Source organism: Gorilla gorilla, chromosome 16, assembly GCF_029281585.2.
Source record: "Gorilla gorilla gorilla isolate KB3781 chromosome 16, NHGRI_mGorGor1-v2.1_pri, whole genome shotgun sequence".
Lineage (NCBI taxonomy): Eukaryota > Metazoa > Chordata > Mammalia > Primates > Hominidae > Gorilla > Gorilla gorilla.
The window spans coordinates 73,898,776-73,923,296 of NC_073240.2; the positions used below are offsets into that span (position 1 = coordinate 73,898,776).

General features: G+C 40.3%; 1 protein-coding gene across 13 annotated transcripts in view; it reads left to right on the forward strand.

Annotated features, from left to right (window-relative positions):
* Nucleotides 1–2,813: 2,813 nt before the first annotated feature.
* Nucleotides 2,814–24,521, forward strand: part of NEO1 (neogenin 1) — a 256,156-nt gene continuing 234,448 nt past the window's right edge. For 5 of the 13 annotated variants that reach the window (XR_004067391.3, XM_031002298.3, XM_031002299.3 and 2 more), the window contains exon 1: nucleotides 3,428–3,892. Coding sequence is in view for 12 of the 13 variants with exons in the window: in XM_031002298.3 (XP_030858158.3) it covers nucleotides 3,763–3,892 (130 nt within the window). In the remaining variant the exon portion in view is untranslated. Of the gene's footprint in view, nucleotides 3,089–3,425; nucleotides 3,893–24,521 lie in introns of those variants that run through there. The other 8 variants (XM_031002303.3, XM_055363718.2, XM_031002304.3 and 5 more) reach the window with 5 other exon arrangements.

Below are 24,521 nucleotides of genomic sequence, written 5' to 3' on the forward strand. Positions count from 1 at the left end.
CCTCCCTAGCCTACTGTAACAAAATCTGAAAGGTTTTTTTTTTTTTGGTCTCGACTTCTTCCAAACTACACTCCAAGAAGCAGCCTCAGTGTTCCCTCTAAAATGCAAATCTGAGGTCAAATCCCACCTGTAGGCGTGGCTGACTCCTATCTACCTTCAGGTCTCTGTTTAGAGGCCAAAGCTTCTCTAATTCTCCTTCTCCCACCCCCACACACAATTTAGTCAAGTTAGATGCTCTTACTAAGTTTTCCCACACTCCTTATCTTTCCTTACCATAACAGTCTTTACACTTCTTTGTTATAATTGTTTACCCTTTCTGCTAGACTGGGAACTTTGTTTATCTGGCTCATCACTGTCTTCTCTTAACATAAGCCAGGACCAGAGACACAGGATGTACTTTATAAATATTAAATGAATGAACCAATAATTTTGTTATCCCAGCATCCAGCACAATACTTGGTGAAAACAGGTCCTCAATAATTTTTGCTGAATTAATAGATTGTTGTTGAACTAAAGATATGTGATTAACTAAGCAACATGTGACAAGCAAAATTAATATTGAGCATGCTTGTACTTAAAAAGGAGCACACATCCTTTTTAATTACGCTTAATCAGAGATGGCTCCCTAGAGCAGGTGGCTTCTGAAGGAGAACGGGAGAAAATAAAAATTCTTACCTAGTGGAATGTAAAGGGCAAATATAAAAATAACAATCTCTGTGCAGAACAAAATCACTTTCTTAAGACTGGGGCAACTTCTAGTTGAAGTCTGCTGTGACTAGGAAGTGTTCTATCCTGAGATCTGCTAGTCAGGGGACTAGCTTTCTTCTTCTCTACCTCGGACACTGGGATTCAGCCAGGGAATCAGCTGCAGAATCTCATTACTGCCAGCAGTTAAACACTGAATTGTACGTCCTTTCTAATGTTGAAAAAAAACCTCCTTTTACTATAGAGAATAAGATTCCTACCAAGTTTTATATTCATAGGCTTTAATATTTCATGTAATTTTTATATCAAAATACATTAGCATAAATTTCACAAGATATCAGTCTAGTTATTTTTGGCCTGCATTTCGATAACTTTTACAGACATACAATGGCCACTCTGTTTTCTTTGCTCTAAAGTTTCTTTGTGCACTTATTCCTTGAACATGGGCCTCATGTTCTAACTTTACTTAGATGAAAAAACTGTTAATTTCACCAGTGGTTTAATATCTCTTCATAGATTGATAGTTTAGACAACATAAAAGTGTTGATTAGCAGTATAGGTGCAGGCTGAAGTATTTGTTGAAAATCTTGTTGTGAGAATAAGAATGATAAAAGAGATGCCTAAGAAAATCTTTTCTCAGATATGCTTTCCTAAACAAAGAACAGGTTAATTACTCAATGATGATTTTTAAAGGGCATGTCGACAGTGTCAGTGACTTTGAAACAAAGTAAAGGAGCTGAATTCAAGTGTGTGCCTGAGTTACTTAACTATCTTGAACTGACTTAGGATCTGTAGCTTTAATCTGGGGCTCCATCTACTAGTGGTTTAATAGAGTGGGTTTTATTAAAATTGTGATTTAATCACAAGCCAGAAATATACAACTGTTTTAAACTTTTTGATATTAACCTGATATACACAGTGGGCTGATAAATTAGTGAGACAGTTCATATAAGTCATATATGAAAATCAGTCTGTTATTAGCCACAACTCATGTATTTTTCAAAACTTGGAGATAAATGTAAGCTTCATCTCAGAAGTCATATTACACGTTATAGGTTTAATATAATGAAATTTTTCCAGACTTAGAAAAGATATCAGGAAATTAACATTTGCAAGGCAATTTACAGTTTTCAAAGAGCTTTTCTCATTATCTCAGAAAACTGAATAATGATGGGATTATTAAAGGTTAATTAAGCAAATACTTGTGAAGTAATTGGGAAGTAATCTATTTCTAATTTAACAGGTCAATCACGGGTATTTAGGAAATATTTTTGCTGGTTAACAAGTCTAACCAAAACAAAAAGGTATTTAAATGGTTTCCCTAGTGAAAAACCATAAGCATGTGTTTCCTCTATTAAGTCAATTGTTTCAAAGAACTGGGATGAGAATTCCTAATTTCACCGTTTTGATGATTTAAGGTTTTATGAAGATTCTGAGCTCTTCCCTCCCGACGTTAATCCATGTCTTACATTGTTCATTTTGGCGCTTTAGAATAAAATATCTTTGGAAAGTAACTATGAGAAAGCACAGAGGGATATGTTAGTGAAATAGCCATTTTCTTGTGGGAAGCAAGACATTTCGGTTATCGACTATACAGAAGAGTGAATAAAACCCAACGCCTATCAACCACCAAACGTGACTCTGCCTGCGTAATCATACAAATAAATTTTCTTTAAAAATTTTTCATGGGTGCGGTATATAAAATGATCAATAGTCTCATCAGCAGTGGAACTACAAACTGCTTTCTCCTAACTTTGTGTGGCCTGGGTGCTGCCTCATGATTACTAAGTGGTTTAAAATCATATCCCACTTGCTCCTTGGTTTATCAGCGAAAGACGTGATTCCCAGGTAGGAAAACGCCAAGTGTCCCGCAAAGGTACAGGTAAAACGTAGCAGTTACTGCGAGAAGACCGGCCCCGGGGAGTCCCAGGGCTCGGTCGGGGCCCCCGCACGAGCTGAGGAAGTGGACAGCCGGCACCTTTGTCTGTGCCTAGTTCCCTGGACCCGGGCCGAGCGATGCGGGTGGGGGCGCGGTTCGGGCGGGTCCCGGCGCTGCCCGGGGGAAGCGCGCGGCGACGGCGGCCCGGCTTGGAAGCCGGAGGTCAGCGGCTGCGCGGCCGGCCCCCTCCCACGGGAGCCGCGCCAAGGCCCAGCAAGAGTCGGGCGGGATCGCTATTGCTTTTGGCGAGCACATAAATCCCCGGGCCGACCCACGGCGCACCCAGGTTTCCTCCCGGAGGCCATTCGGTTTCCTCTGAGGCCCTATATAGACGCTCCAGGCCCGAACTGTGCAGAGGTGCGCGCCCACGCCGGCCTCCCGGACCAGCCTGAGCTCGGAGCGCCTCTCGCCCTCAGGTCTCTGCAGCCAGAGGCATCTGGGGAGGTGAGGAGGGAATTTGTCCCCGAGGCGAGGAGGAGGAGGCGGGGGCGCGCGGAGCCGAGGGGCTGCGGCGAGCGGGCGGGAGGAGCAGGAGGATCCGCTTCTGCGGGGTTTCCCTGACGCCAGCAGCAGCGCCCGGCGCGCGCGCCCCGCACTCGTCAGCGGCTCCGGGGAGAAGGGGGAGGGGAGCGGGCCCGCCACGGCCCGTGAGGCGGCAGCCGGGATTGGAGCGGGGGCAGGCCGCGCGCGGAGCCGAGGGGGTGCGGGCGAGGGAAGCGCGCGCGTGCGCGTGCGCGCGCCCGGGACTCCCGCCCCCCGCCCCCGCCCCAGCCGTCCGCGGTCTCCGCCCCCCTCGCGCTGGTGTGTGGAGCCGGAGTCGGCGGCGGGTGGCGGCGCCTGGAACCTGGAGACCGACCCACCCCCCCCCGCCCCGGAATGTACTGACTCCCCCTCTTCGCTCTCCTCCCCTCCCCGCCCCCCTGCAGGAGGGAGGCGCCCCCGACTCTCCCCTCCCGCGAGAGGGGCTGCGCGGGCCGGGCCGGGCCGGGCTGGGCTGGAGCAGCGGCGGCCGCGGGAGCCGAGCTTGCAGCGAGGGACCGGCTGAGGCGCGCGGGAGGGAAGGAGGCAAGGGCTCCGCGGCGCTGTCGCCGCCGCTGCCGCTCACTCTCGGGGAAGAGATGGCGGCGGAGCGGGGAGCCCGGCGACTCCTCAGCACCTCCTCCTTCTGGCTCTACTGCCTGCTGCTGCTCGGGCGCCGGGCGCCGGGCGCCGCGGCCGCCAGGAGCGGCTCCACGCCGCAGTCCCCAGGTAAGCGGCGGGCGCGGGCCCGGGGGTTCGCGGGGGCGCGGCACCGGCTCAGGCGGCCGCGGCTGCGGTGTTTTTGTTTAGGATCCAGGAGGAAACGTGCAGGAACTTCTCTGCCTCGGCTCCAGTTGCCGAAGAGAAAGGGGATCGCGCGTGGTGGGGAGGAGAAGGGCGAGAGGGGGCGCCGCCGGGGAAGGGGCGGCTGCCGGGGGGCAGGTCGGGGGCGCAGGGGTCTAGTTCCCAGCTTTGTACCTGGAGGCAGGTTCACCCCTCGCCTCTCTCCCCTCCCCCAGGCTCATCCCACTTGTAAGAGTGGGACATTCTTGTGCTCACACTAGCACCAGTAGAGGCCACTACACACCTCATTAAATAAACAATCGGACGGCCAATTCATTAATTTTCAGGAAAGGAAAGGGGAGGGGGCTTGAACTCCTGGTTTCCTGGCCAGGGATTTCCCAGCTTCCGAAGTCTCGGGGAAGAGCTGGCTAGTCTCGAGGGACTCCTCGCGCGGGGATTGGAGCCCGAGTCTGCGGAAGAGCGGGGGTGTCAGAGGGGCACAATTGCCCGCTCACAACCCCTGGTGTTGATTTAACGATGAGGACGCCTTGGAGAGCGGCTCGGAGTGATCGTATCTGTTAGTGTTTCCGTTATGAAATGCCTCTTCTTTCCTGGGGATTACAACTATATTTACAGCCTATTAACCACTCTTAACCAAGGGAATTGTCTAAGCATCAGATTTTAGGCACTTGTACAATGTTTTCAGATGGCATTGTATAAACATATTGAACCTCAAAAGCCACTTTCAGTTCTTTTTTGGAATATTATAGATTACTGAAACCACCTGCATTCCTATTAAGGGGACCAACGAACAAAAATGCCAAGCCTTCCGGGAAGGACCTTACGGTATTGTTGAGCAGGATACACTCAGCAGTTGAAAGGCAAATTAGCATGTAATCTGTTAAAATTATTTGACCAAGGTGGTGTACCATAAAACTTGACAAAACTTTCACTCGTGTGAGATATGATATTTTTACATTTGAAAGCAGTCTTACCGCTGAACCAGTACTTGTTTTTCCCTGATTTATATGAAATAATATTTAAAATCACACTGCAAGGTAACTTGACTGATAAACTTTTCATTTCCTTGCAGAGTGTGTATGTAGCTCATGGCTTTTGCCAATGTTAAAGAACAGCTTTAAACCTAAAGTACCAGTCGGTATTCTCTAAACAGCTACGTAAACAATAGTGTTTTAATGTCAAATTAAACATCACTTGTGTCATGATGTACCTTTATACATTCAGTCCGTATATGGTTTAGAGCACATTTTGGTGCTGAAATGTAGGTTACTGATCCAACTGTCTCTTAGATGAGCAAGAGAAATATAACTGTTTTGGAAAACAAATTCCTGTTACTCATGATCTATTTTATATGGAAATTCATATGTAGTTCACCAAATTTCAAGTAATAGATGCAGTTTTTGTTTAAAGTTTTGTCGATAATTTTGTAAGTAACTAAAATGCTAGTAATTTTATTACTTAGGATAATAATAATAATGCAAGCAGTCTCAGGAAGTGGTCTTAACATCTGTTTCAACATTAACTCAATTGACAGGTTTTTATTTTGCACAGATGAGGTGCAAGGCATATGCTCTCTGCCTTCATGGAGTTTACAGTCTGGTGTGTGGGTAGGAAAGATAGCCATCCAGCTACTGATTATATAATTAAGTAATTGTGATAAGCACTACAAAGGAGAATAGGTTTTCACAAAGTGGGTACTGGAGTGACATAACCTAGTCTGGGTGTTAAGAGTGTCTCACAAGAACTGAGATCTGAGGAGTGAGTAGGAGTGGAGGTGGGGAGGCTCACAGGTAATTAGTCGTTTAATTGGGTCTAGAACATAGATCTCCTGATTCTTGGTCCAGAGTCCTTCTTGTAAACCGCTCTGCTTCATTACAAAAGCGAAAGGAATAACTGCAATAAGGAGGGGTTGGTCAGTTCTGCCATAAAACTGCGGAAGAGATCAAGAGACTGGAGAACTGAGTAAGCAGCAACTGGAACAAGCTGTCCGCAAATCAGATGTCCTTTGTCAGTAGTTTTATTTTTTTTATTTTTGTAGAGTGATAGACTCAAATCTTTTTATAGGGGATTATAGTGAATAGATGGTAGGGAAGTGGACATGTTCAGTAGTAAAAGGTGGAGAAAAATAGAGATGTGGGACAATAGGATAAATGGAAAGTGTTTTTCCATCTGAGGTTATAGACATACGGAGGTGGCGGAGAAAGTAAGAAGTAAAGGACTGGTGATAGAAAATGGTCAGCAAGGGAGGAGGGTTGGAATTGAGTAGGAACATAATCTTGTATTGTGAAAAAGGGCAGATTACTGAAAAGATATGTAGAGACCCTGGGGAAGATGACATGGCAGCAGCCTGTGCAATGCATGTCTTCTCTATTTAGAGTGAACATTCTTCACCGAGGACTCTATAGCTTCTGCCTGAACCATTTATTTCATGATGTGATTCATTGCCTTGCAGGGTAGTCCATTTCTGTGTTGAATAACTTCTGTTAGAAAATGTTGCTTTATACAGTACATTTCACTGTAGTTTTCACCCTCCCCACCCTTCTTACATTTTTTCCTCTTTGCTTACCTTTTTCAGCATTACTCTATCTTCAGCTTAATCTCTTCTCTGATTAATTCTTCATTTGTCTTTCTGGCTTTTCTTGAACTCACTCATTAAATATTAGTATCTAAAGCTTATCTCATTATACATACTCTGTTTGCCCTCAGTTGCCACCTGTAAGCTAAGGACTCTCTTAGTCCACGCTTTCTCACGTGCCACTCGGTACCTTCACTAAATAGGATCTTAGGTTACTGAAGTCCGAAGTTAAACTGTGTCATTTTCCCTCGTGCTTCCTTCATCCCCATTCTCTAAACATGAACAAACCAGTTCCTGGCCCCTGCGTCTCATGTTGTTGGAAGGATTGCATGGATTTGTCTTCTTGTGTTGCCTGTCTTGGTCATCACTGTTCATCCACTTGCCCAAGCTGAGATCAAGAAGACCTCCTCTTCCCATTGCCATAGCCGATAGTTCTTTTTGCTTTTTACCTCTCAGCTGTTTCTTGACTCCGAATCGGTATCTTTTCATCTTCCTTCCCACCTGGACTAACAGTAGTGGCTCCATAATTAATCTCTTTGTCTGTACTGTTACCCTCTAGAAGTCTGTCCTGCTAGGATGAGCTTTCTGAAATATTTTCCTGAGCATGCCACCCTCCTACTTAAAATCTGTTATTAGTGTTCTGTAGCTTGGGTGTTAGAACTCTTTGGCATGGAGATTGTGAGGCCCTTTGTATTCTTTACCTCTGTTCTCCCAAACCCAATAAAGCCTCATCTCTTGTCACCCCTAACATGCACCTTGCATTCCACCACTCCAGATTAACGACACAGCTTCAGATCTCCGTGCCTTTGCACATGCTGTTCTTTCTGTTAAGTCACTTCTCACCTTGTCCACTTCTGAAACTCCTTATCTAGTCAATGAATTTTTCTCTACCAGCTTTCTCTTCCAAAGAGAGTTATGGTCCCTATTCTGTGTTCCCATAGCTTCCTGAGTACTTTTCATCTTCTGTTACTTATTTTCTTGTCTTTTCTGCTAGTCTCAACCTCTGAAGGGTTGGCCGGGTTGTCTTATTCACCTTTGTTTCCCTAGTGTAGCACTAACATGTAGCATAGAGAAGATAACCAGTAAATGTTTGTTGACTGAATGTTGAATTGCCTTTGTTTTTAACCCGTAGGGCCATACAGCACAAATCTGATTCCTTTATATGATGGCCCTTCATGTGTCTAATCACATTTCCTGTGTGCATGTGTGTGTGGGCCCCCCCTGCCCTTCCCCTCAAACCTTATCCTTTTTAAGTTAACCATCCTTAATTCCTTCAGCCACTCTTCACATTACTTAGTTTTCAGATCTTTTGTGATCTTGGTCATCCTCCTGGATATGCTGTAATTTTAGCGTTTTTTTAGTTTTGTCATCTTTGGAAATATCTTTGATCTTACTGAGTCATCTAAAAGAAAAGACTGATGGCGTTGCTCTGCCTGTCTGTTAGAATGAGGCACAAAAGAGATCATAGAATTCTGGGATGAATGCTCAAAGAAGATAAGAAATATGACTGATTTTCATAAACTGTATGAAAATTAATACATGATGTGGGATAGTGAAAAGACATACATGAAGGCAGAGGATGTGGGGTATGACTTGTGGTTCTACAACTTCACATACATCTGTAAGTTGGGGGATATAGGCAGGCAAGAATAATACCTTACCTACCTAACTGGATTGTCAGAAAAATAAAATGTAAAATTGTTCATAAACTATAAAGTACTGTACCTATGTAGAATGGCTTCAGTGTTTCTTTGTGAACTCTAAAAATATACTATATTAAATTATTTGAAAGTGTAGACTTTTTTTTCTTTTGGCTTAATTGATCATTGCTGGTTTCTTCCTTATGGGTTTTTCTCTACCTCAATTAAAATATTGGGGTAACCTTAATAAATCTCATTATATGGAGGCTCTATTTAATAGTCTTTTTTCCAAACACTTTATTTTATTAGTGACTTCCATGTGATTGGGAGCTATTTACCATATCATTGGTAAGTGTTTAGGCTTCTGGGTAAAATTGCATCAATAATTGGAGAACAGTCAGAGGAAATGACTGTAGGTAAGATCATATTGACCGGAGAGCTAAGTGAAGTGAGGAGAAGTTTTGTGTTTAAGATTTTGAAAAATTAACTTTGTCATGGACATAGCTAGTGAAAGATGATTTTAAAATAGAGCTCAAATTTTGGATTCATTTAGAATGAAGAGAGTTTTTTTGATTCAAAAATTTTGTAAATAGTGACAAAAAAGGCATTCAGACCCACTGGTATGATTTTGGTATATTTCTTTCTACTTACTGCCTATATGGCACATTATCTTTTTACATTGTAATCATGGTGTATGTATAACTTGAAATGTTTTCCCTTGACATTATACCATTTTTCTTTGTTGTCACATTATCTTTAAATCATTTTATTTTAAAAACGTATTTAAAAATACATAAATATATGTTTGTTTGCAGTCAAACAATATAAAAATACATAGAATAAAAGATTTTATCACTTCTACCCACAAATTCCATTTTTGAAACCCATAAGTAACCCCTTTTAATATCTTCCCTTGCATGTGCATATGTGTGTATGGTTTTATTTTTTTACAGATAAGCAGGATCATACTACCTATTGTTTTTTCAAGTTGCTTTTTCACTTAGTATGTTGGAGATCCTTCCATGCCAGTACATACAGATTTTCCTATAACCATTATTTAAAATGTGTGTGTAATATTCCAGGGAGCAAATATAATAATAGTGGCTAATTAAAGTAGTAGTTACAGAACACTCCCTGACTTCCAGGCATTGTGCCATGCTCTTTCACATGTATTTAATCTTTTATACAGTCCTGTGAGGAAGATGACAATTTCTTCACATTCCACAGATAAGGAAACTAAGTCTCAGATATTAAGTGCCTTGCCGAAGGTCTCACAACCTTTCATGTGCAAAAGTTGGCATTGGAATCCAGGTTTTTGGAACTTCAAAGCCTATGTTCTTTATTCCTCTGCATTCTGCTGCTAATTGTGTATTCTCCTGTTATGGATATGGAAGTTGTTTTTACTGTTTTGCTGTGATAAAGAATGCTGTGATGAACATATTCTTTCTATATTTTGGATTCCCACATATAGGATTGCTGGTGAAAAGTTAACTTGTGTGTGTATGTGGGGGTCAGGGTTCCATTTATTGCAGAAAAGTAATGATGTCATTAAGAATAATACCATTGACTAATACTTTCATAACTTTTTGAAGGTTTTGCCACTTTTAATTGTGAACTTTGGGTACTTAAGGCCATGTTTTAAAATGCAAGTTCATCTGTTAACTGAAAGGTTAAGCTAATTAATAAGTAATTTCAAAGGTCCCTTCTGCCTTCCAGGTTTCTCTTACTCTGAAGTCCATAAAATGGAACAGTGGGTTTATTTCAGCTTAATAACTTCTATTCAGTTATTGTGTTCCAACACTGGTCATTTCTGGTTTTCAGATGCAAAAGTCACCTTTTTTTCATTCGCTAAAGCTCAAGTTATTGTATATCTTTTTTTTGTAGTGCAAAGTAGGATATGATTGGAAAATCTTCTATGTTACTTGCAAATGATTGTATATGATTTTATTTTATATGTGTAAAAATAGCTTTAGGGCTGAGTTATATGGCTTCAGTGTTAAGTAATTGTGAGGTATTTTAAGATACAGTATTGCCAGAAATATTAGATGCTTACTCTTAGGCTTGGAAGGGATGTAGAGTAAATTGACCAGGTTACAGAGCTGGCTTATGTAAACAGGTTTTGATTCCCTGTCTGACCCCTTTACATAAAGAAAAGGCAGAGAGGTATGGTGGTTATATATGTTTTACTTTACTGAATGAAGTCAGTTCTTCAGTTCTGAGGAGTTAGCAGGTTGGTGGTCTGAAGTGCAGATTACGTGTCTCTGCTTTTCCTTTTTTAAAGAACCATTAGAAATAACCTTCTTTAAAATTATTTCATAGCGAGAATCCTTACATTTAACTTTTTATTAAGTCAGTTCTATAGGCAAAGCTAGGAGTTGCAGTAATTTTGGCTGGTTGCAAAAGTTTATCTTTGAGGGCTAATTATGCACAAAACTACACTGTGGAAATAAAGATGAATTGGACGTGCTTTCTGTCCTCAGGAAGCATTTGGTCTAATGGTGGAGGTAAGGTAGATATTAGGTAACTTGATTTGGCGAGAGAAAGTGCCATTACTGCTGTAGGTAGAAAAATACATTCTGGAATCATTATGTTACTGTTGATCAAGGAATAGTGCTGCTTTCCCTCATAATTTTGGTTCTGTATCTTTAGAGTAGTCCTAACTTAGTTTTATAAAGCCAGTAGACTAGAATTCTCAAGAAGGAGTTATATATCATTTCCTCTGATTACTGCAGTGTTTGAATGTATGAGAATGCTCATAATTGAGCTGTCTGGGGGTACAGCTACTCCCATGTTTTTTGGAAATCTGGAGATTGATCATACTGATTTTCAGAATTGATTATTGATCAGTAATAGTACAACTTACTAAGAAGTCCTGAGCAGAGTGAATTTTTGTAATGATACTATGTGGAAATTGAAAACAGAATGTTTCTGTTTTTCTGCTGTAGTGGTAAAAAAAAAATCACCAAAATATATCTTTATTTATGAGGTCTAGTTAAGATAATAGCATTATAATTTACAAATTTAGGGATAGAATAACAAATTATAAGTTTCATTTATAATTTTTTAATTCACAGCATAGCTTTAAATGTAACAAGTAAAATTTGAAAATCTTTTTGGTTAATTGTTGAAAGCTTTTGAAGTTGGAGGTAGGATAACTAGTTTTGTTTGTTTGTTTGTTTGTTTTTTCTGAGACTGAGTCTCACTCTGTTGCCCAGGCTGGAGTGTACTGGTGCGATCTTGGCTCACTGCAACCTCTGCCTCCCAGATTCAAGCCATTCTGCTGCCTCAGCCTCCCAAGTAGCTGGGACTACAGGCGTGCACCACCACACCCTGCTAATTTTTTTTGTATTTTTAGTAGAAACAGGGTTTCACCATTAATGGCCAGGCTGGTCTCAAACTCCTGACCTCAAATGATCTGCCCGCCTCGGCCTCCCAAAGTGTTGGGATTACAGACGTGAGCCACCGCTGCACCCAGGCAACTAGTTGTTTTAAATTTGTAGAGTGTTGTATATTCAAGGGATTGTGTGCAGAAATTCTTGTGGTGATAACCCTTTTATTTATTTATTTATTTAGAGATGGGCTCTCACTCTATCACCCAGGCTGGAGTGCAGTGGCATGATCACAGCTTACTGCAGCCTCAACCTTCCAGGCTCAGGTGATCCCCAGCCTCAGCCTCCCAAGTAGCTGGGACTACAGTCATGCCTCACCATGCCCAGCTACTTTTTTTGGGTATTTTTGTAGAGACAGGGTTTCACCATATTGCCAAGGCTGGTCTCAAACTCCTAGACTCAAGCAATCCACCCGCCTCAGCCTCCCAAAGTGCTGGGATTACAAATGTGACACTGCACTGGCCTAACCTGTTTATTAATCGTACCTCACCTACATAGAACTCAACCATTATGCAACCTACCTCCGGAATATAACTGAAGACTAGGGAATAAGAGAAATAATTTTCAAAGTAAATGCATTTCTCCGAGTCCCAAAGGACTTTGTTCAGAGCCTATCTTTAATTCATAGGCAGTTCTAACAAACAGTGTAATCTAATTTCTGAGCCCATAGCTGATCAGAAGTGGGTAGAAACACTATCTTGGGAAATGCCCCCTGCAGCAGAAGGTTGTGACAGTTGCAAGGAAAGATACTTAAAATAAGCGTAAGAACACAGAGATATCTTCCCATAAACGGAAGTTACTGTCTCAGCCAAGTTGAGGAAAATTTCTTTCCCTTTCCATTACTGCTAATGGATATTGCCTACCCCTGGCCTTTCCTTTTATCCCCTCCTACTGTAGATACAGTTGCTGTCTGGGAGATAGATCTTCCCTCAGAAATCTCTTGAGTCTTAATCTCCCCTCAAATTAGTAAGGGTTCAGGTTGATGCCTGAGGTAGGAAGAAAGGAAGTGTGACCAGGAGGGGAGGTGAGGTGGCAGGGTGTGGTTCCTACCCCTCTGGCCATGACATTTATCTTTATTAACAGCGTTACTAAACCTGATTGCTAAAATATGTATGTGGATTTTTAATTTGGGGATAAAGTTAATTGTTGAATTTTTATTGTTAAAAATGTAACAGTTCATACTATGTAAAATAAAATGTGAAATCGTACACTCCAACCCTTCTTCCCAGAGTAATCACTTTTAATAGCTATGGTCTATTTTATATATACAATTATATACTTAAAATATCTGGTACATATATAACAACAATAACAAGTTGGATTTTGCTGTGCACACTGACTTTTAACTTGTTTTAGGATATCTTTCCATGTGAGTGTGTATAAATTTATGAGTTGTTTTGATAGCCATATGAAATTGTATTTTCTGGATATATCATAATTTATTTAACCAATTTCTTTTTGATGCTCCCAAATTTTTGATTGCAAACAAATGATGCAGTGAACCCACGTTTATAAATGTCCCCATTTGTGCACATGTGCAAGTAAACCATAGAATAAGTTTGTGGGTGTGGAATTGTAGGGCAAGAGGGCATGTGTAGTCACATTATTTCCAAATTGTTTACTAAACAGCTGATTTACACTCCTTTGAGCAGCAAATGAGAGTGTCTGTTTCCACACATCGTTGCCAACATATTGGTTATTTTCAGACTTCCTAGTCTTTTTGCCAATTTGATAGAAGAAAAAAAACCTCTGTAAATTTCATATTTTAAAATTATTAATGGAGTTGAGCATCTTTTCAGATTTTTATTGATGGTTTATATTGTTTCTGAGAATTGCCTATTCATGTGTTTTATTCATGTATCTATATCTTTTATTGAATCATTGATTCATTTATAAATATAGATAATACGTGATTAAGAATAGGAATAATTTAAAACTTTATAATTTGTCAAAACTTCCATGGCTGCTTGTGGTTCTTAACTTAGTGATAAGCAAACTGAGTAATTGGATTAGTTATCTGATTCCTGCTAACCACTGGTCATGCTAACCTGATGTGGATTCATAAGCTTTAAAACTGTTCTGTTTTGAGGAAAGAAAGTTAAATATTTTATTCATTGATTTGAGTAACAAATAGGAATTGAAACATGCTATTACCTCTTTTAAGACAGAAAGAACAATTTTGGTTTGGAGTGATTAAGTTCATTTAGTCAAATACTTGAGCCAGTTTGGCCCAAGGTACTGTGGTGATTTAAAGTGGAAAGTGGATTAAAAATGTGGCAGAAGAAACAAGTTTGGGAACAATGGATATTGGTTCCATTTTGGACACCTTGAGTCTGAAATGTCAGCAGAACATCCCTGTAAAAGGGTTGCAGAATTAGGGCTCAGTTGAAAAGTCTAGGCTAGAAACGTAGGCTCACAGGTTATCTGATAGAGATGATAGTTCAAGTCATAAGTGTAGTTCATGACACTTAGGAAGGAAAAAGAAAGCCTGGGGCAAAGACTTAGGCATACATCTATATACACGGGTTTCCAAAGGGAGGAAACGTTCCTCTGTTTACTGAAGAAGATACCACTATTAAAGATACCACTAGACCTAGAATAAGAATTATATAAAATGATAAAGTTCATTTCGCCTATGGAGGCTTATTGAGAAACACCTGTGTGAATAAATGAGCTAGTGCTAAAGTAATGTCACTTCTTTCCCTAACCCCTGCAGGCATGTCGTGGCCCTGGGTTAGAACAGTAGGCAGGGAGAGCAAAGGCATACAGAGCCAATTTTGAACAATTCTTTAAGTGACATATATCATAACCACCCATTCTACTGGGCTGAAATGAACAAAGAATGACTTAATATGTGTCCCTGCTTAGAACAAAGCCTGGCTTATTCATGGAATGTAAACTGTTATTATTGTTGTTTTTATTATTGTATACTAGATGGAGAGGCTAGCTAAAAATACATGAAAATTAGATAACATGATTTGGTTTTTGTTTTTATTTGATGGCTGTGTGTAAATAGATTGTTAAATGAGTGAGCTTATGTTGAAGAGGATAAGGATTTGTTTAGTTTGGGATATTCAGCTAAGTTTCTTAGGACTTGAGCTGATTTTGAAGCCGTAAGTAGGGTTTTTAGATGGGCAGCCTTTTTTGTTTGTTTGTTTGTTTGTTTTTTGGCCAAGAGGGCAAAATACAGAGCATTATGAGGCAAAGTAAAGGCAAAAGCAACAGAAATGTTCCGTAAGCTGTTTCTTGTAAGGTTCGTTTTTATTCTGGAATTAATAATTTGTCATATAGCAGAGGGGTGATGATGATGATGAAATCATAGCCAGATAATCTGTCATGGTAGGAAGGAGGGTGGAGATAGTGCGTGTTCCAATTTAATGAAAATTAACTTTATTATTACGTATTTGCTTTTTAAGACTTCATTTATTTCCTGTTAGATGTTGTGGGCATCTTTTATGAATCAGCGATTTCTCTGGAGTTTGTTCAAAGCCAGAGAAGTAAGCTTCAGTATTGTGTGTATTAGGAAGTTCTAAGGAGTTAGCGTTTGCCACTTTCTGAACAATACTTTAAAAAAATTCTGTAAGCTTTGTGGAAGAGCGAATTTATTTCTTCTTCAGAGTAGTTACAGTTAAGTAGAGGCATTTCTGTTTCAGAGTCAGCCTTGTTAGTAATTGAAATTTTGGGGTAAGAAATGTAGACAACATTGTGACACTTGGCAGTTCCACTTTGTTCACGCTTAAACTCCGGGATTGCAGTGTGATGAGATGCTCATACTAAGGCATTCTGGAGCTGAGCTCAGCTGGTAGAAGTTCATATCTCATGTTTTGTGCTCATATGAATGGCAGGTAGAATGGCTTGTTCTATTTAAATTAGTTCATATTCTCTCTCTTTTTGTCTCTCTCACTCTCATAGTTGAATTGTTTTAACTTAAATGTGTGTATGATATGACTTCTCTGTACTTTATGTACTTTTATTAAAAATTAATTAATTTAGAGACATAGTCTCACTCTGTTGCCCAGGCTGGAGTGCAGTGGTGTGGTCTCAGCTCACTGTAATCTCTGCCTCTTGGGCTCAAGTGATCCTCCTGCCTCAGCCTCCCAAGTAGCTGGGACTACAGGTGTGCACCACCATGCCCAGCTAGTTTCTTAATTTTTTTTTTTAGAGACAAGATCTTACTATATTGTCCAGGCTTGTTTTGAACTCCTGGGCTCAAGTAATTCTCCTGCCTTGGCCCCCCAAAGTGCTGGGATTACAGATGTGAGCCACTACGCTTGGCCCTGTAGTCATATATTTATGTTATGTTTGTAGCATGTGGTTAGGTTTTGTTTTCTTTTGCCTGACAGTTTTTGTCTTCTTACTAAATCATGTCTATTTAATGTAATAGTTCATATATTTGGCTTTAAACCTCCCATTTTATTATTTACTTCTGCTTGCACTGCTTATTCTGTATTCCCCTTTCTCTCTTTTCCTGCCTTCTTTGGATTAAGTTACTCTGTATTTCCCTCTCTTTTAGCTTGCCAGTTATAATTTCTTTTACTATTTATTTAGTGTTTCCTAAATGCATCTTTAACTTGTTATTTGTATGATTTCATGGACAGTGCAAGGCCTCTGTAAAACCTTAATTCCATTTGTCCTTCTCTTTTGTTTTTATGTTATTATGTTATTGTTGTGTATTTTAGTTCTCTGTATGTTTAAGATCCATCAGATGTTATTTCATACTCACTATTCATTTAGTTTTAGTTATTTAAATTCATTAATTTATTCATTTAGATTTACCCACGTATTTCATTTGTGAGTTGCTCTTCATTTTTTTTTTTTCTGCATCTCTGATCTTTCATCTGGGATCATTTCTTTCTGCCTGGAGAATATAATTTAGCATTTAGTTAGGTTTGTTGGAGATGAATTTTCTCAGCTTTTGTCTGTCTGAAAACATTCGTATTTCACCTTCATTTTTAGATTTTTGTGGAGAGGGTGCTGGATGTAGAATTCTAGGTAAACAGTGTGTTTTTTCAACATTTTACATATGTTGTTCCATTGTCCACTGAACTCTTATCTTTTCTAGTAAGAAGTCAGCTGTCTTATTTTTCTTCTTTTGTGAGTAATGTGCTTACCTCCCGCCTTTGGCCACTTTTAAGATTTGTTCTTTAGTTATGGTTGTCAGAAATGTCACTATGATGTGCCTAGTTATGGTTTTCTTTGTATTTATCCTGCTTATTGAGCTTGTATGTGTGGGCTGATCACTTTCATCACTTTTGGAGAGTTCTTGGCTTGGCTGTTAATCCCTTCAAATATTTTTTTCTGAATTAAATTCCATTAGAATTTAGTTCACTTAGGCTCCCTTACATCCTTATCTCTCTGATGGCTTCAGAAAAACTATAGATTTGTAGCTTGTCTGCCCTGTTTTGGTTGTTAGGAAAACAGTAATAGTCCTGATAACTTTACATTCTGATTAGAGGCAGCACTCTCTGTATTGAATTCTTAATTTCATTTTATTGACCTTTTCAGTTCTGTAATTTCTTTTTATTTCTTTCTTTCTTTTCTTTTTTTTTTTTTTTGATATGGAGTCTTGCTCTGTCACCCAGGCTGGAGTGCAGTGGCACGATCTTGGCTCACTGCAAGCTCTGCCTCCCAGGTTCACGCCATTCTCCTGTCTCAGCCTCCCAAGTAGCTGGGACTACAGGCGCCTGCCACCATGCCTGGCTAATTTTCTTATTTTTTGTACGTTTAGTAGTGACGGGGTTTTCATCGTGTTAGCCAGGATGGTCTTGATCTCCTGACCTCGTGATCCACCCACCTTGGCCTCCCAAAGTGCTGGGATTACAGGCTTGAGCCACCGCACCTGGCCTCTTTTTTTTTTTTTTTTTTAAATAGTTTGCAGGTCTCTGCTGAAGTTCTCCATCTTGTATTTTTATTCCTTTAACCCACTCCAGCATGTGTGTTCCCATAGGAGTTTTGCTTTTATGTCTGTTTTATCACCTGATTTGGGAGGGTTTCTTTTCATGTTCTTAGTTGTGATTGAATGACAGGTGTTGTGTATGAAAAATTATCGAGATAATCTGGATAATCTGGATGATACTGTCATCAGGATTTACCTTTGCTTCTGGTAGGTGGTTATGCTGGAGATACTAACAGTCTCATACCACATTACATAGGGATTGAGGTGATTTAAAATTAGGCTTTAGACTCTATGAGTTGAAATAGTTTAGGTATACCTTTAGTTCTTAGATGTAGCCCTTTGAGGCTCTGATCCACAGTTTAAGGGGTTTACCCTCCCTCTTGGCAGGCCCTCACTCCAGTTTTTGTCCCCTTAGGGCTTGGGTCTGTCAAAAGCTATGCTCATCTCAGCCTCTTCAGCAGTAGCCTTTAGAATCTGCCGATAGCTCTAGGCCAAAAGGAGCCCCATATACCAGATTTGTCCCTTTGGCTTTTCTTTCTTTTTGGATCTTGGTTCCTCAATTCCTCATTGCCTTGATTGCCTTTACACAGATATTTTGTGTTTTGTCTAGTTTCTTTAGTTATTCTCAGCGGGAGAATTGGTCTAAACCATCTACTCTATCATTCCTGAAAGCTGAATTCTCTCAATGCCTCCTTCATCATTTCTGTTATTTGTGGAAGTTTGTCTGGTTTTTCATCACGTGTAATCTGCTGTTTGTTGTCCCATTTGTATTTCTTTGGAAAATTATTGAGTAGCCAAAAGCAATCCTCCTGATTTCAGATTGTTCTGTTTTCATATACACAGTATTCTTTTAAGTTTCTTTAGGATTTCTGTAATTGGGATTTCTGCAGTTGGGAATTCTAATGATATTCTAAAATTTGTTTCTCTCTCTCTGTAAATTTTCCGGGGGAAATTTTTGCTCCAGTTGATAGAACAATCATTCTTTTAGCTTCTAGGTCTTTCCAAATGTCTGTTTGTGGTGACCATGATGATATGATGGTGTCTATATATATTCAGTATTGCTGGTTGACATGGATGGTTTTCTTTCTTTCTTTTTTTTTTTGAGACAGAGTCTCGCTGTGTTGCCCAGGCTGGAGTGCAGTGGTGATATCTTGGCTCACTGCAAACTCCGCCTCCCGGGTTCACGCCTTTCTCCTGCCTCAGCCTCCTGAGTAGCTGGGACTGCAGGCGCCCGCCACCACGCCCAGCTACTTTTTTTTTTTTTTTTTTGAGACAGAGTCTCGCTCTGTCCCCCAGGCTGGAGTGCAGTGGTGCCATCTCAGCTCACTGCAAGCTCTGCCTCCCAGGTTCACGCCATTCTCCTGCCTCAGCCTCCCAAGTTGCTGGGACTACAGGCGCCCGCCACCATGCCCGGCTAATTTTTTGTATTTTTAGTAGAGACGGGGTTTCACTGTATTAGCTAGGATGGTCTCAATCTCCTGACCTCATGATCCACCTGTTTCGGCCTTCCAAAGTGCTGGGATTACAGGCGTGAGCCACCACGCTCGGCCCTGAAATGGATGATTTTCAGGCTTGTGTGGGTTCCTGTTCTAATATTTCAGGTATAGATGAAAGAAGAGAAAGTTTTAGATTTGCAACCATTTAACAGTTTGATTGACATTCCTAGATTATTGGTTTAACAGAATGATCTACATTCCTATATCATTAGTTTGGTGGTTTGCAGGGAGTAGGGGCAAGATATAGCCAGATAGCTATGAGACAGGGAGGTTTACTGCTAACGCATTGTTTGCAATGCTGAGATTCAAAAATTGAAAATTCAGGGCTGGTAATCAGTTGTGGAGCTAGCTGTGGCAGCCTCCTGTATTTGTTTTTGTCCCCCTACCCCCCCCCCCTTTTTTTTTGAGACAGTGTCTCACTGCACCCAGGCTGGAGTGCATTGGTGCGTTCTCGGCTCACTGCAACCTCTGCCTCTTGGGTTCAAGTGATTCTTGTGCCACAGCCTCCCAAGTAGCTGGGATTACAGGTGCGCACCACCACACCTGGCTAATTTTTGTATTTTTAGTAGAGATGGGGTTTTGCCATGTTGGCCAGGTTGGTCTTGAACTCCTGACCTCAAGTCATCCACCTGGCTTGGCCTCGCAAAGTACTGGGATTATAGGTGTGAGCCACTGCACCTGGTGTGTTTCTGTCCCTCATCTCTAATCCTCAACATGAGTGCTGAACCAGATGCTTTGCCAGCCTTTTTTCTTGGAGGTATCATGGGTCCGTCCACATATGCTTGTCACCATTCTGTGATTTCCAGTGGAGGTACAGATTTTCCCCCTTGGTGTTTTTATTTATTAATTAAAAAAAAATTTGTTCAGTTATTTTAGTGGATATTAAGATAAGGTGTTGGTGGGCATTGGTTAAATGCATGAGCTTAGTTTTGCCATCTTGGACTGAGAATCTACACTGGGTATTTTTTTGGTGTTGTTCTCATTTGGTTTAGTTTGATGTCTGATCCAATTAAAAAGAATAGTGTTTTTTTTAACTTTTATGTACATTTAGATTAAAATTCTGCAATCACTGAAGGACTGTGCTAGGCTAGTTAGCTCCTGACTGATGTAAAACCTTTGATAGAGTGGGGCTTTTTTTTTTTTTTGGAGACAGGGTCTCACTCTCACCTAGGCTGGAGTGCAATGGGGTAATCACAGCTTACTACTGCAGCCTCGACCTCTTGGGTTCAAATGATCCTCCCCCCTTCAGCCTCCCAAGTAGCTGGGACTACAGTCATGCGTCACCATGGGCTAATTTTTTTTTTTTTTTTTTTTTTTTTTTTTGTAGAGACAGGGTTTTGCTATGTTGCCCAGCTGGTCTTAAACTCCTGGGCTTAAGAGATCCTCCCTTCTTGGCCTCCCAAAGTGCTGGGATTATAGGCATAAGCCACTGCGCACAGCCGAGTAGGGGCATTTTTTATTCAACAGACATTTTCATGATTGCCAGCTGCGTTTTGGGGCAGTGCCAGATTTTGGGAGTACAGATGTCAGCACGTTCTTTGATCTTATATACCTATTATTGAGGCAGAGATACCTTTCTCTGAGGCCAAGAGACTTTTTTTTTTTTTTTTAAAGAGAGAGAAACAGTGTTTGATCAAAGTTTTTGTTTTTTAACCCATTAGTTAGATTGTTGAATATCAATTAATATATAAACATTGATAATAGTTTTTATATCTATAGAAAATATTCCAGTTAAAATCTTATCTATAATTTCAGTTGAATTACTCATTTTTATAGTAAATTTCTGTTTATTCTCTGACTAGATGATTATGTCAATTAAGGGTTTATGGTTTATATATTTTTATATATATACACATACGTATATATATACGCACACACGCACATATAATAGATATAATTTACCCATGTTACACATATTTAGAAAGTAGGATAGTATGGATTTTATGGCATTTTTATTTTTTAATTTATTAAATAAGGAATTCAGAGTTTAGTAAGGTAGGTAGGACATGAGACAGAAAAGTAGAGGCATTATATATTCATTTTTACTTAAAGGAAGAAGAGTTAGCAGTCTGCTTCCACCTTAAAGCTAGAGTTTGCTAGTTGGGAAATAATGCTTTGGAAGTGGTTTGACAGATTGAGTATAGTATAAGGAATTGGGAAAAAGCAGGCAACTGGGGCCAAAAAGTAGATTGGAAAGGAAAATGGCTAGCTTCAATATGTTGGCATGGGGAAAACAAGGTTATATCTGTTAGAGGCATAAAATACTCTGTACAGAGAGTTGGTTGTCTTCATTTTATATCCAACAAGAATAGTACAATTTAGGGAAAGTTATTAAATTGAACCTTTCAGACTAATGCTTTGCCATGATGTAGGTTAATTTCCCTATATGTTGTTCATCCTAGCTCAAATATGTATTTTATTTGTAATATTATAAAGTTGATATAAAAAATACACTTGATGCCAGATTTTCAGTTTTTAATACAGTGGCTTTCACACGTGTTCAGGTGTTAGAACATCTGGAAGTAGTGGTATACTTTGAGAGATATCATGAACTATATTTTAATTACATGAAACAAATGAAGTGTAATTTTACTAGCTGTAGATATAACTCATGTGAATGTAACTCAACTCGGTAGAAATATTTAAGGAGCATTTGTTATGTATCATAAATGCATAATTTCATGATGAAAGTGAATCATGGAAGAGCTAGAAGAAAATAGAAAACAGGTTTTTAAAAAGCCTTATTTATCCATAGTATATACAGTAGTCCCCCCTTATCCATGGGAGATACATTCCAAGATCCTAGTATACGCCTGAAACCATGGATAGTATCAAATCTATATACCAGTTTTTTTCCCTGTACATACATATGACAAAGTTTAATTTATAAATTAGGTACAGTAAGATATTAATAATGACTAGAACAGTTATGACATTATATTGTCATAAAAGTTAAGTGAATGTTCTGTCTCTCTGTCTCACAGATTATCTAAATATTTTCATATCATGGTTGACTATGGGTAACTGAAACTGTAGAAAGTGAAACCATGGAAAGCAAAACTGGGGATAAGGAGGGACTGCTGTAATATCTTTTAAGATTATATCTTCAGTAGGGGCTGGTTGCCTTAGCCATTGGCAGTATGCTTAAGTGATTCTTTTTAAAAATATTTTTAGAGTCAGGATCTCACTCTGTAACCCAGGCTGGAGTGCAGTGGCATGATCATAGCTAACGGTAGCCTTCAACTCCTGGGCTCAAGGAATCTTCCCACTTCAGCCTCCTGAGTAGCTTGGACTACAGGTGGATGCTACCACACCTGGCTAATTTTAAAAATTTGTACAGAGACTGAGTCTTGCTATGTTGCCCAGGCTGGTCTGGAACTCCTGGCCTCAAGAGATCTTCCTGCCTTGGCCTCCCAAAGTGCTTGGGCTGCCCACAGTGCAGGCATGAACCATCGCGCCTGGCCCTAAGCGATTCTTTATGTGTAGTTACTACTTTCAGGGCATCATTACACATCTACTGAGAGAAGATTTGTGGTTCTGGGGCCTGGAAATCTGAATTTTGAGAAGCATCTGATGGATTTTGTATTCACAAAGTTTGAGAAACGTTTTCTAAGTGCTGATTGAAAAGAACAGGATATTGCTTCAAAATTTAAAAGAAACAGTGTTTGAGAATGAACTCCTCCTCCAGGGAAAAATGTAATTTATGTATGATGGGGTAGTTGCTATTTATTCACTTAGGTGTTTTTTGTTTGTTTGTTTTTTTGAGACAGAGTCTCACTCCATCACCCAGGCTGGAGTGCAGTGCTGCCATCACAGCTCACTGCAGCCTTGACCTTGTGGGCTGAGGTGATTGTCCCATCTCAGCCTCTCAATGGCTGGGACTACCATGCTTGGCTAATTTTTTGTATTTATTTGTAGAGACAGGGTTTTGCCATGTTGCCCAGGCTGGGCTCAAACTTCTAGGCTCAAATGATCAGCCCACCGTGGCTTCCCAGATTGCTGGGATTACAGGTGTAAGCCACCACACCTGGCCCACTTTTGTTTTAAGAAATGTCTTTATAACTGAATATTGAAAACAATTGCCGTTCTCTGAAAGTCTTTTGGTTGTTTTTCCATAGAAATGATCATACTATATCTGATGGCTTTTAATTTAATTTTGTTTGTTTGTTTATTAGTTTGTTTTTTGAGATGGAGTTTCACTCTTGTCACCCAGGCTGAAGTGCAATGGGCCGATCTTGGCCCACTGCAACCTCCGCCTCCCAGGTTCAAGCGATTCTGCTGCCTCAGCCTCATGAGTAGTTGGGATTACAGGCATGTGCCACTACACTCAGCTAATTTTTGTATTTTTAGTAGAGACAGGGTTTCACCATTTTGAACAGGCTGGTCTTGAACTCCTGACCTCAGGTGATCTGCCTGCCTCGGCTTCCCAAAGTGCTGGGATTACAGGCGTGAGCCACCGTGCCCAGCCAGCTTTTAATTTTTTTTTTAACTGTGAAATGTCATTAGAATTTGGATTGTATTTCATTAATGTAATATCTGGAAGATTCAAAGTTATAATTTTTAAAAGTTTTAATTTTGCTTTATTAACTGACTCAACTGTTGGAAGCAGGAACATAAATGAAAAGGTCATCTGAAAGTCTCATGTATATAAGCTTTTTCTAACTCTCCAAAACAAGGTGAATTTCAGACAAATTCAGTAAACCTTTATTGAGTACATGTTGCATGCCAAGCTCTATGTTGGAACCATGAGGATGATTAAAACTTACATCCTGTCCTGGTAAAGTTCACACTTGTGGGAATGAGATAGGGAAGGAATACATGTAAACAAGCGATTTGTGCTTTGCCTAAATTTAATGAATTTAAAAGGTTATTAAATAAAGTGACCATCATAATACATGAAGAAAAAGTGTGTGTGTGCGTGCGTGCATGGAGGTGGGGTTGTGGTGGTGATGGTCATGTTTCATACTTAGGCCCGTTGTAGTAGCCTAGGTAGTTTACAGAGGTAAATTGGATTAGCATGATGGCAGTGTAGAGAAGTACATGGAATAGAAAGATATTTAGATGATAAAGTAGAATTTGGTGATGGATTGGATATGGTGGTGAGGGAGAGGGACATGTCAAAGATGATTCCTAAGGTTCTTTAGGATTTGCATAGCAGGATGATGGGTGCTGATGTCTTTTACGGAGAAAGAACTAAGTTTGGGGGACAAGAAGAACATGCGTTTAATTTTGGACATTATGAATTTGATACGCCTTTGTGATATCCAGGGGCAGCATTACAGTCTGGAGTGTGATGGAAGACGTGGGCTGTAGATTTGTGAGTCATATGCTTAGAATGTGGTTGAATTGAGAAAGATGGGCTATTATAAGACAGAGAAGTGAGCGGAGAAGTAGGAGGAAAACTAGGAGAAGGTTGTATCACGGGAACCAAGGAGGAGAGTGTCTGATTCTGCTGGCAGAATTAAGTATGCTGATGATTGGAGAGTCTTTTGCATTTACCTGTCAGTCACTGTTGACCTTACTGACAGCTGTAGATGGAATTTGGAAGCAGGTTGAGG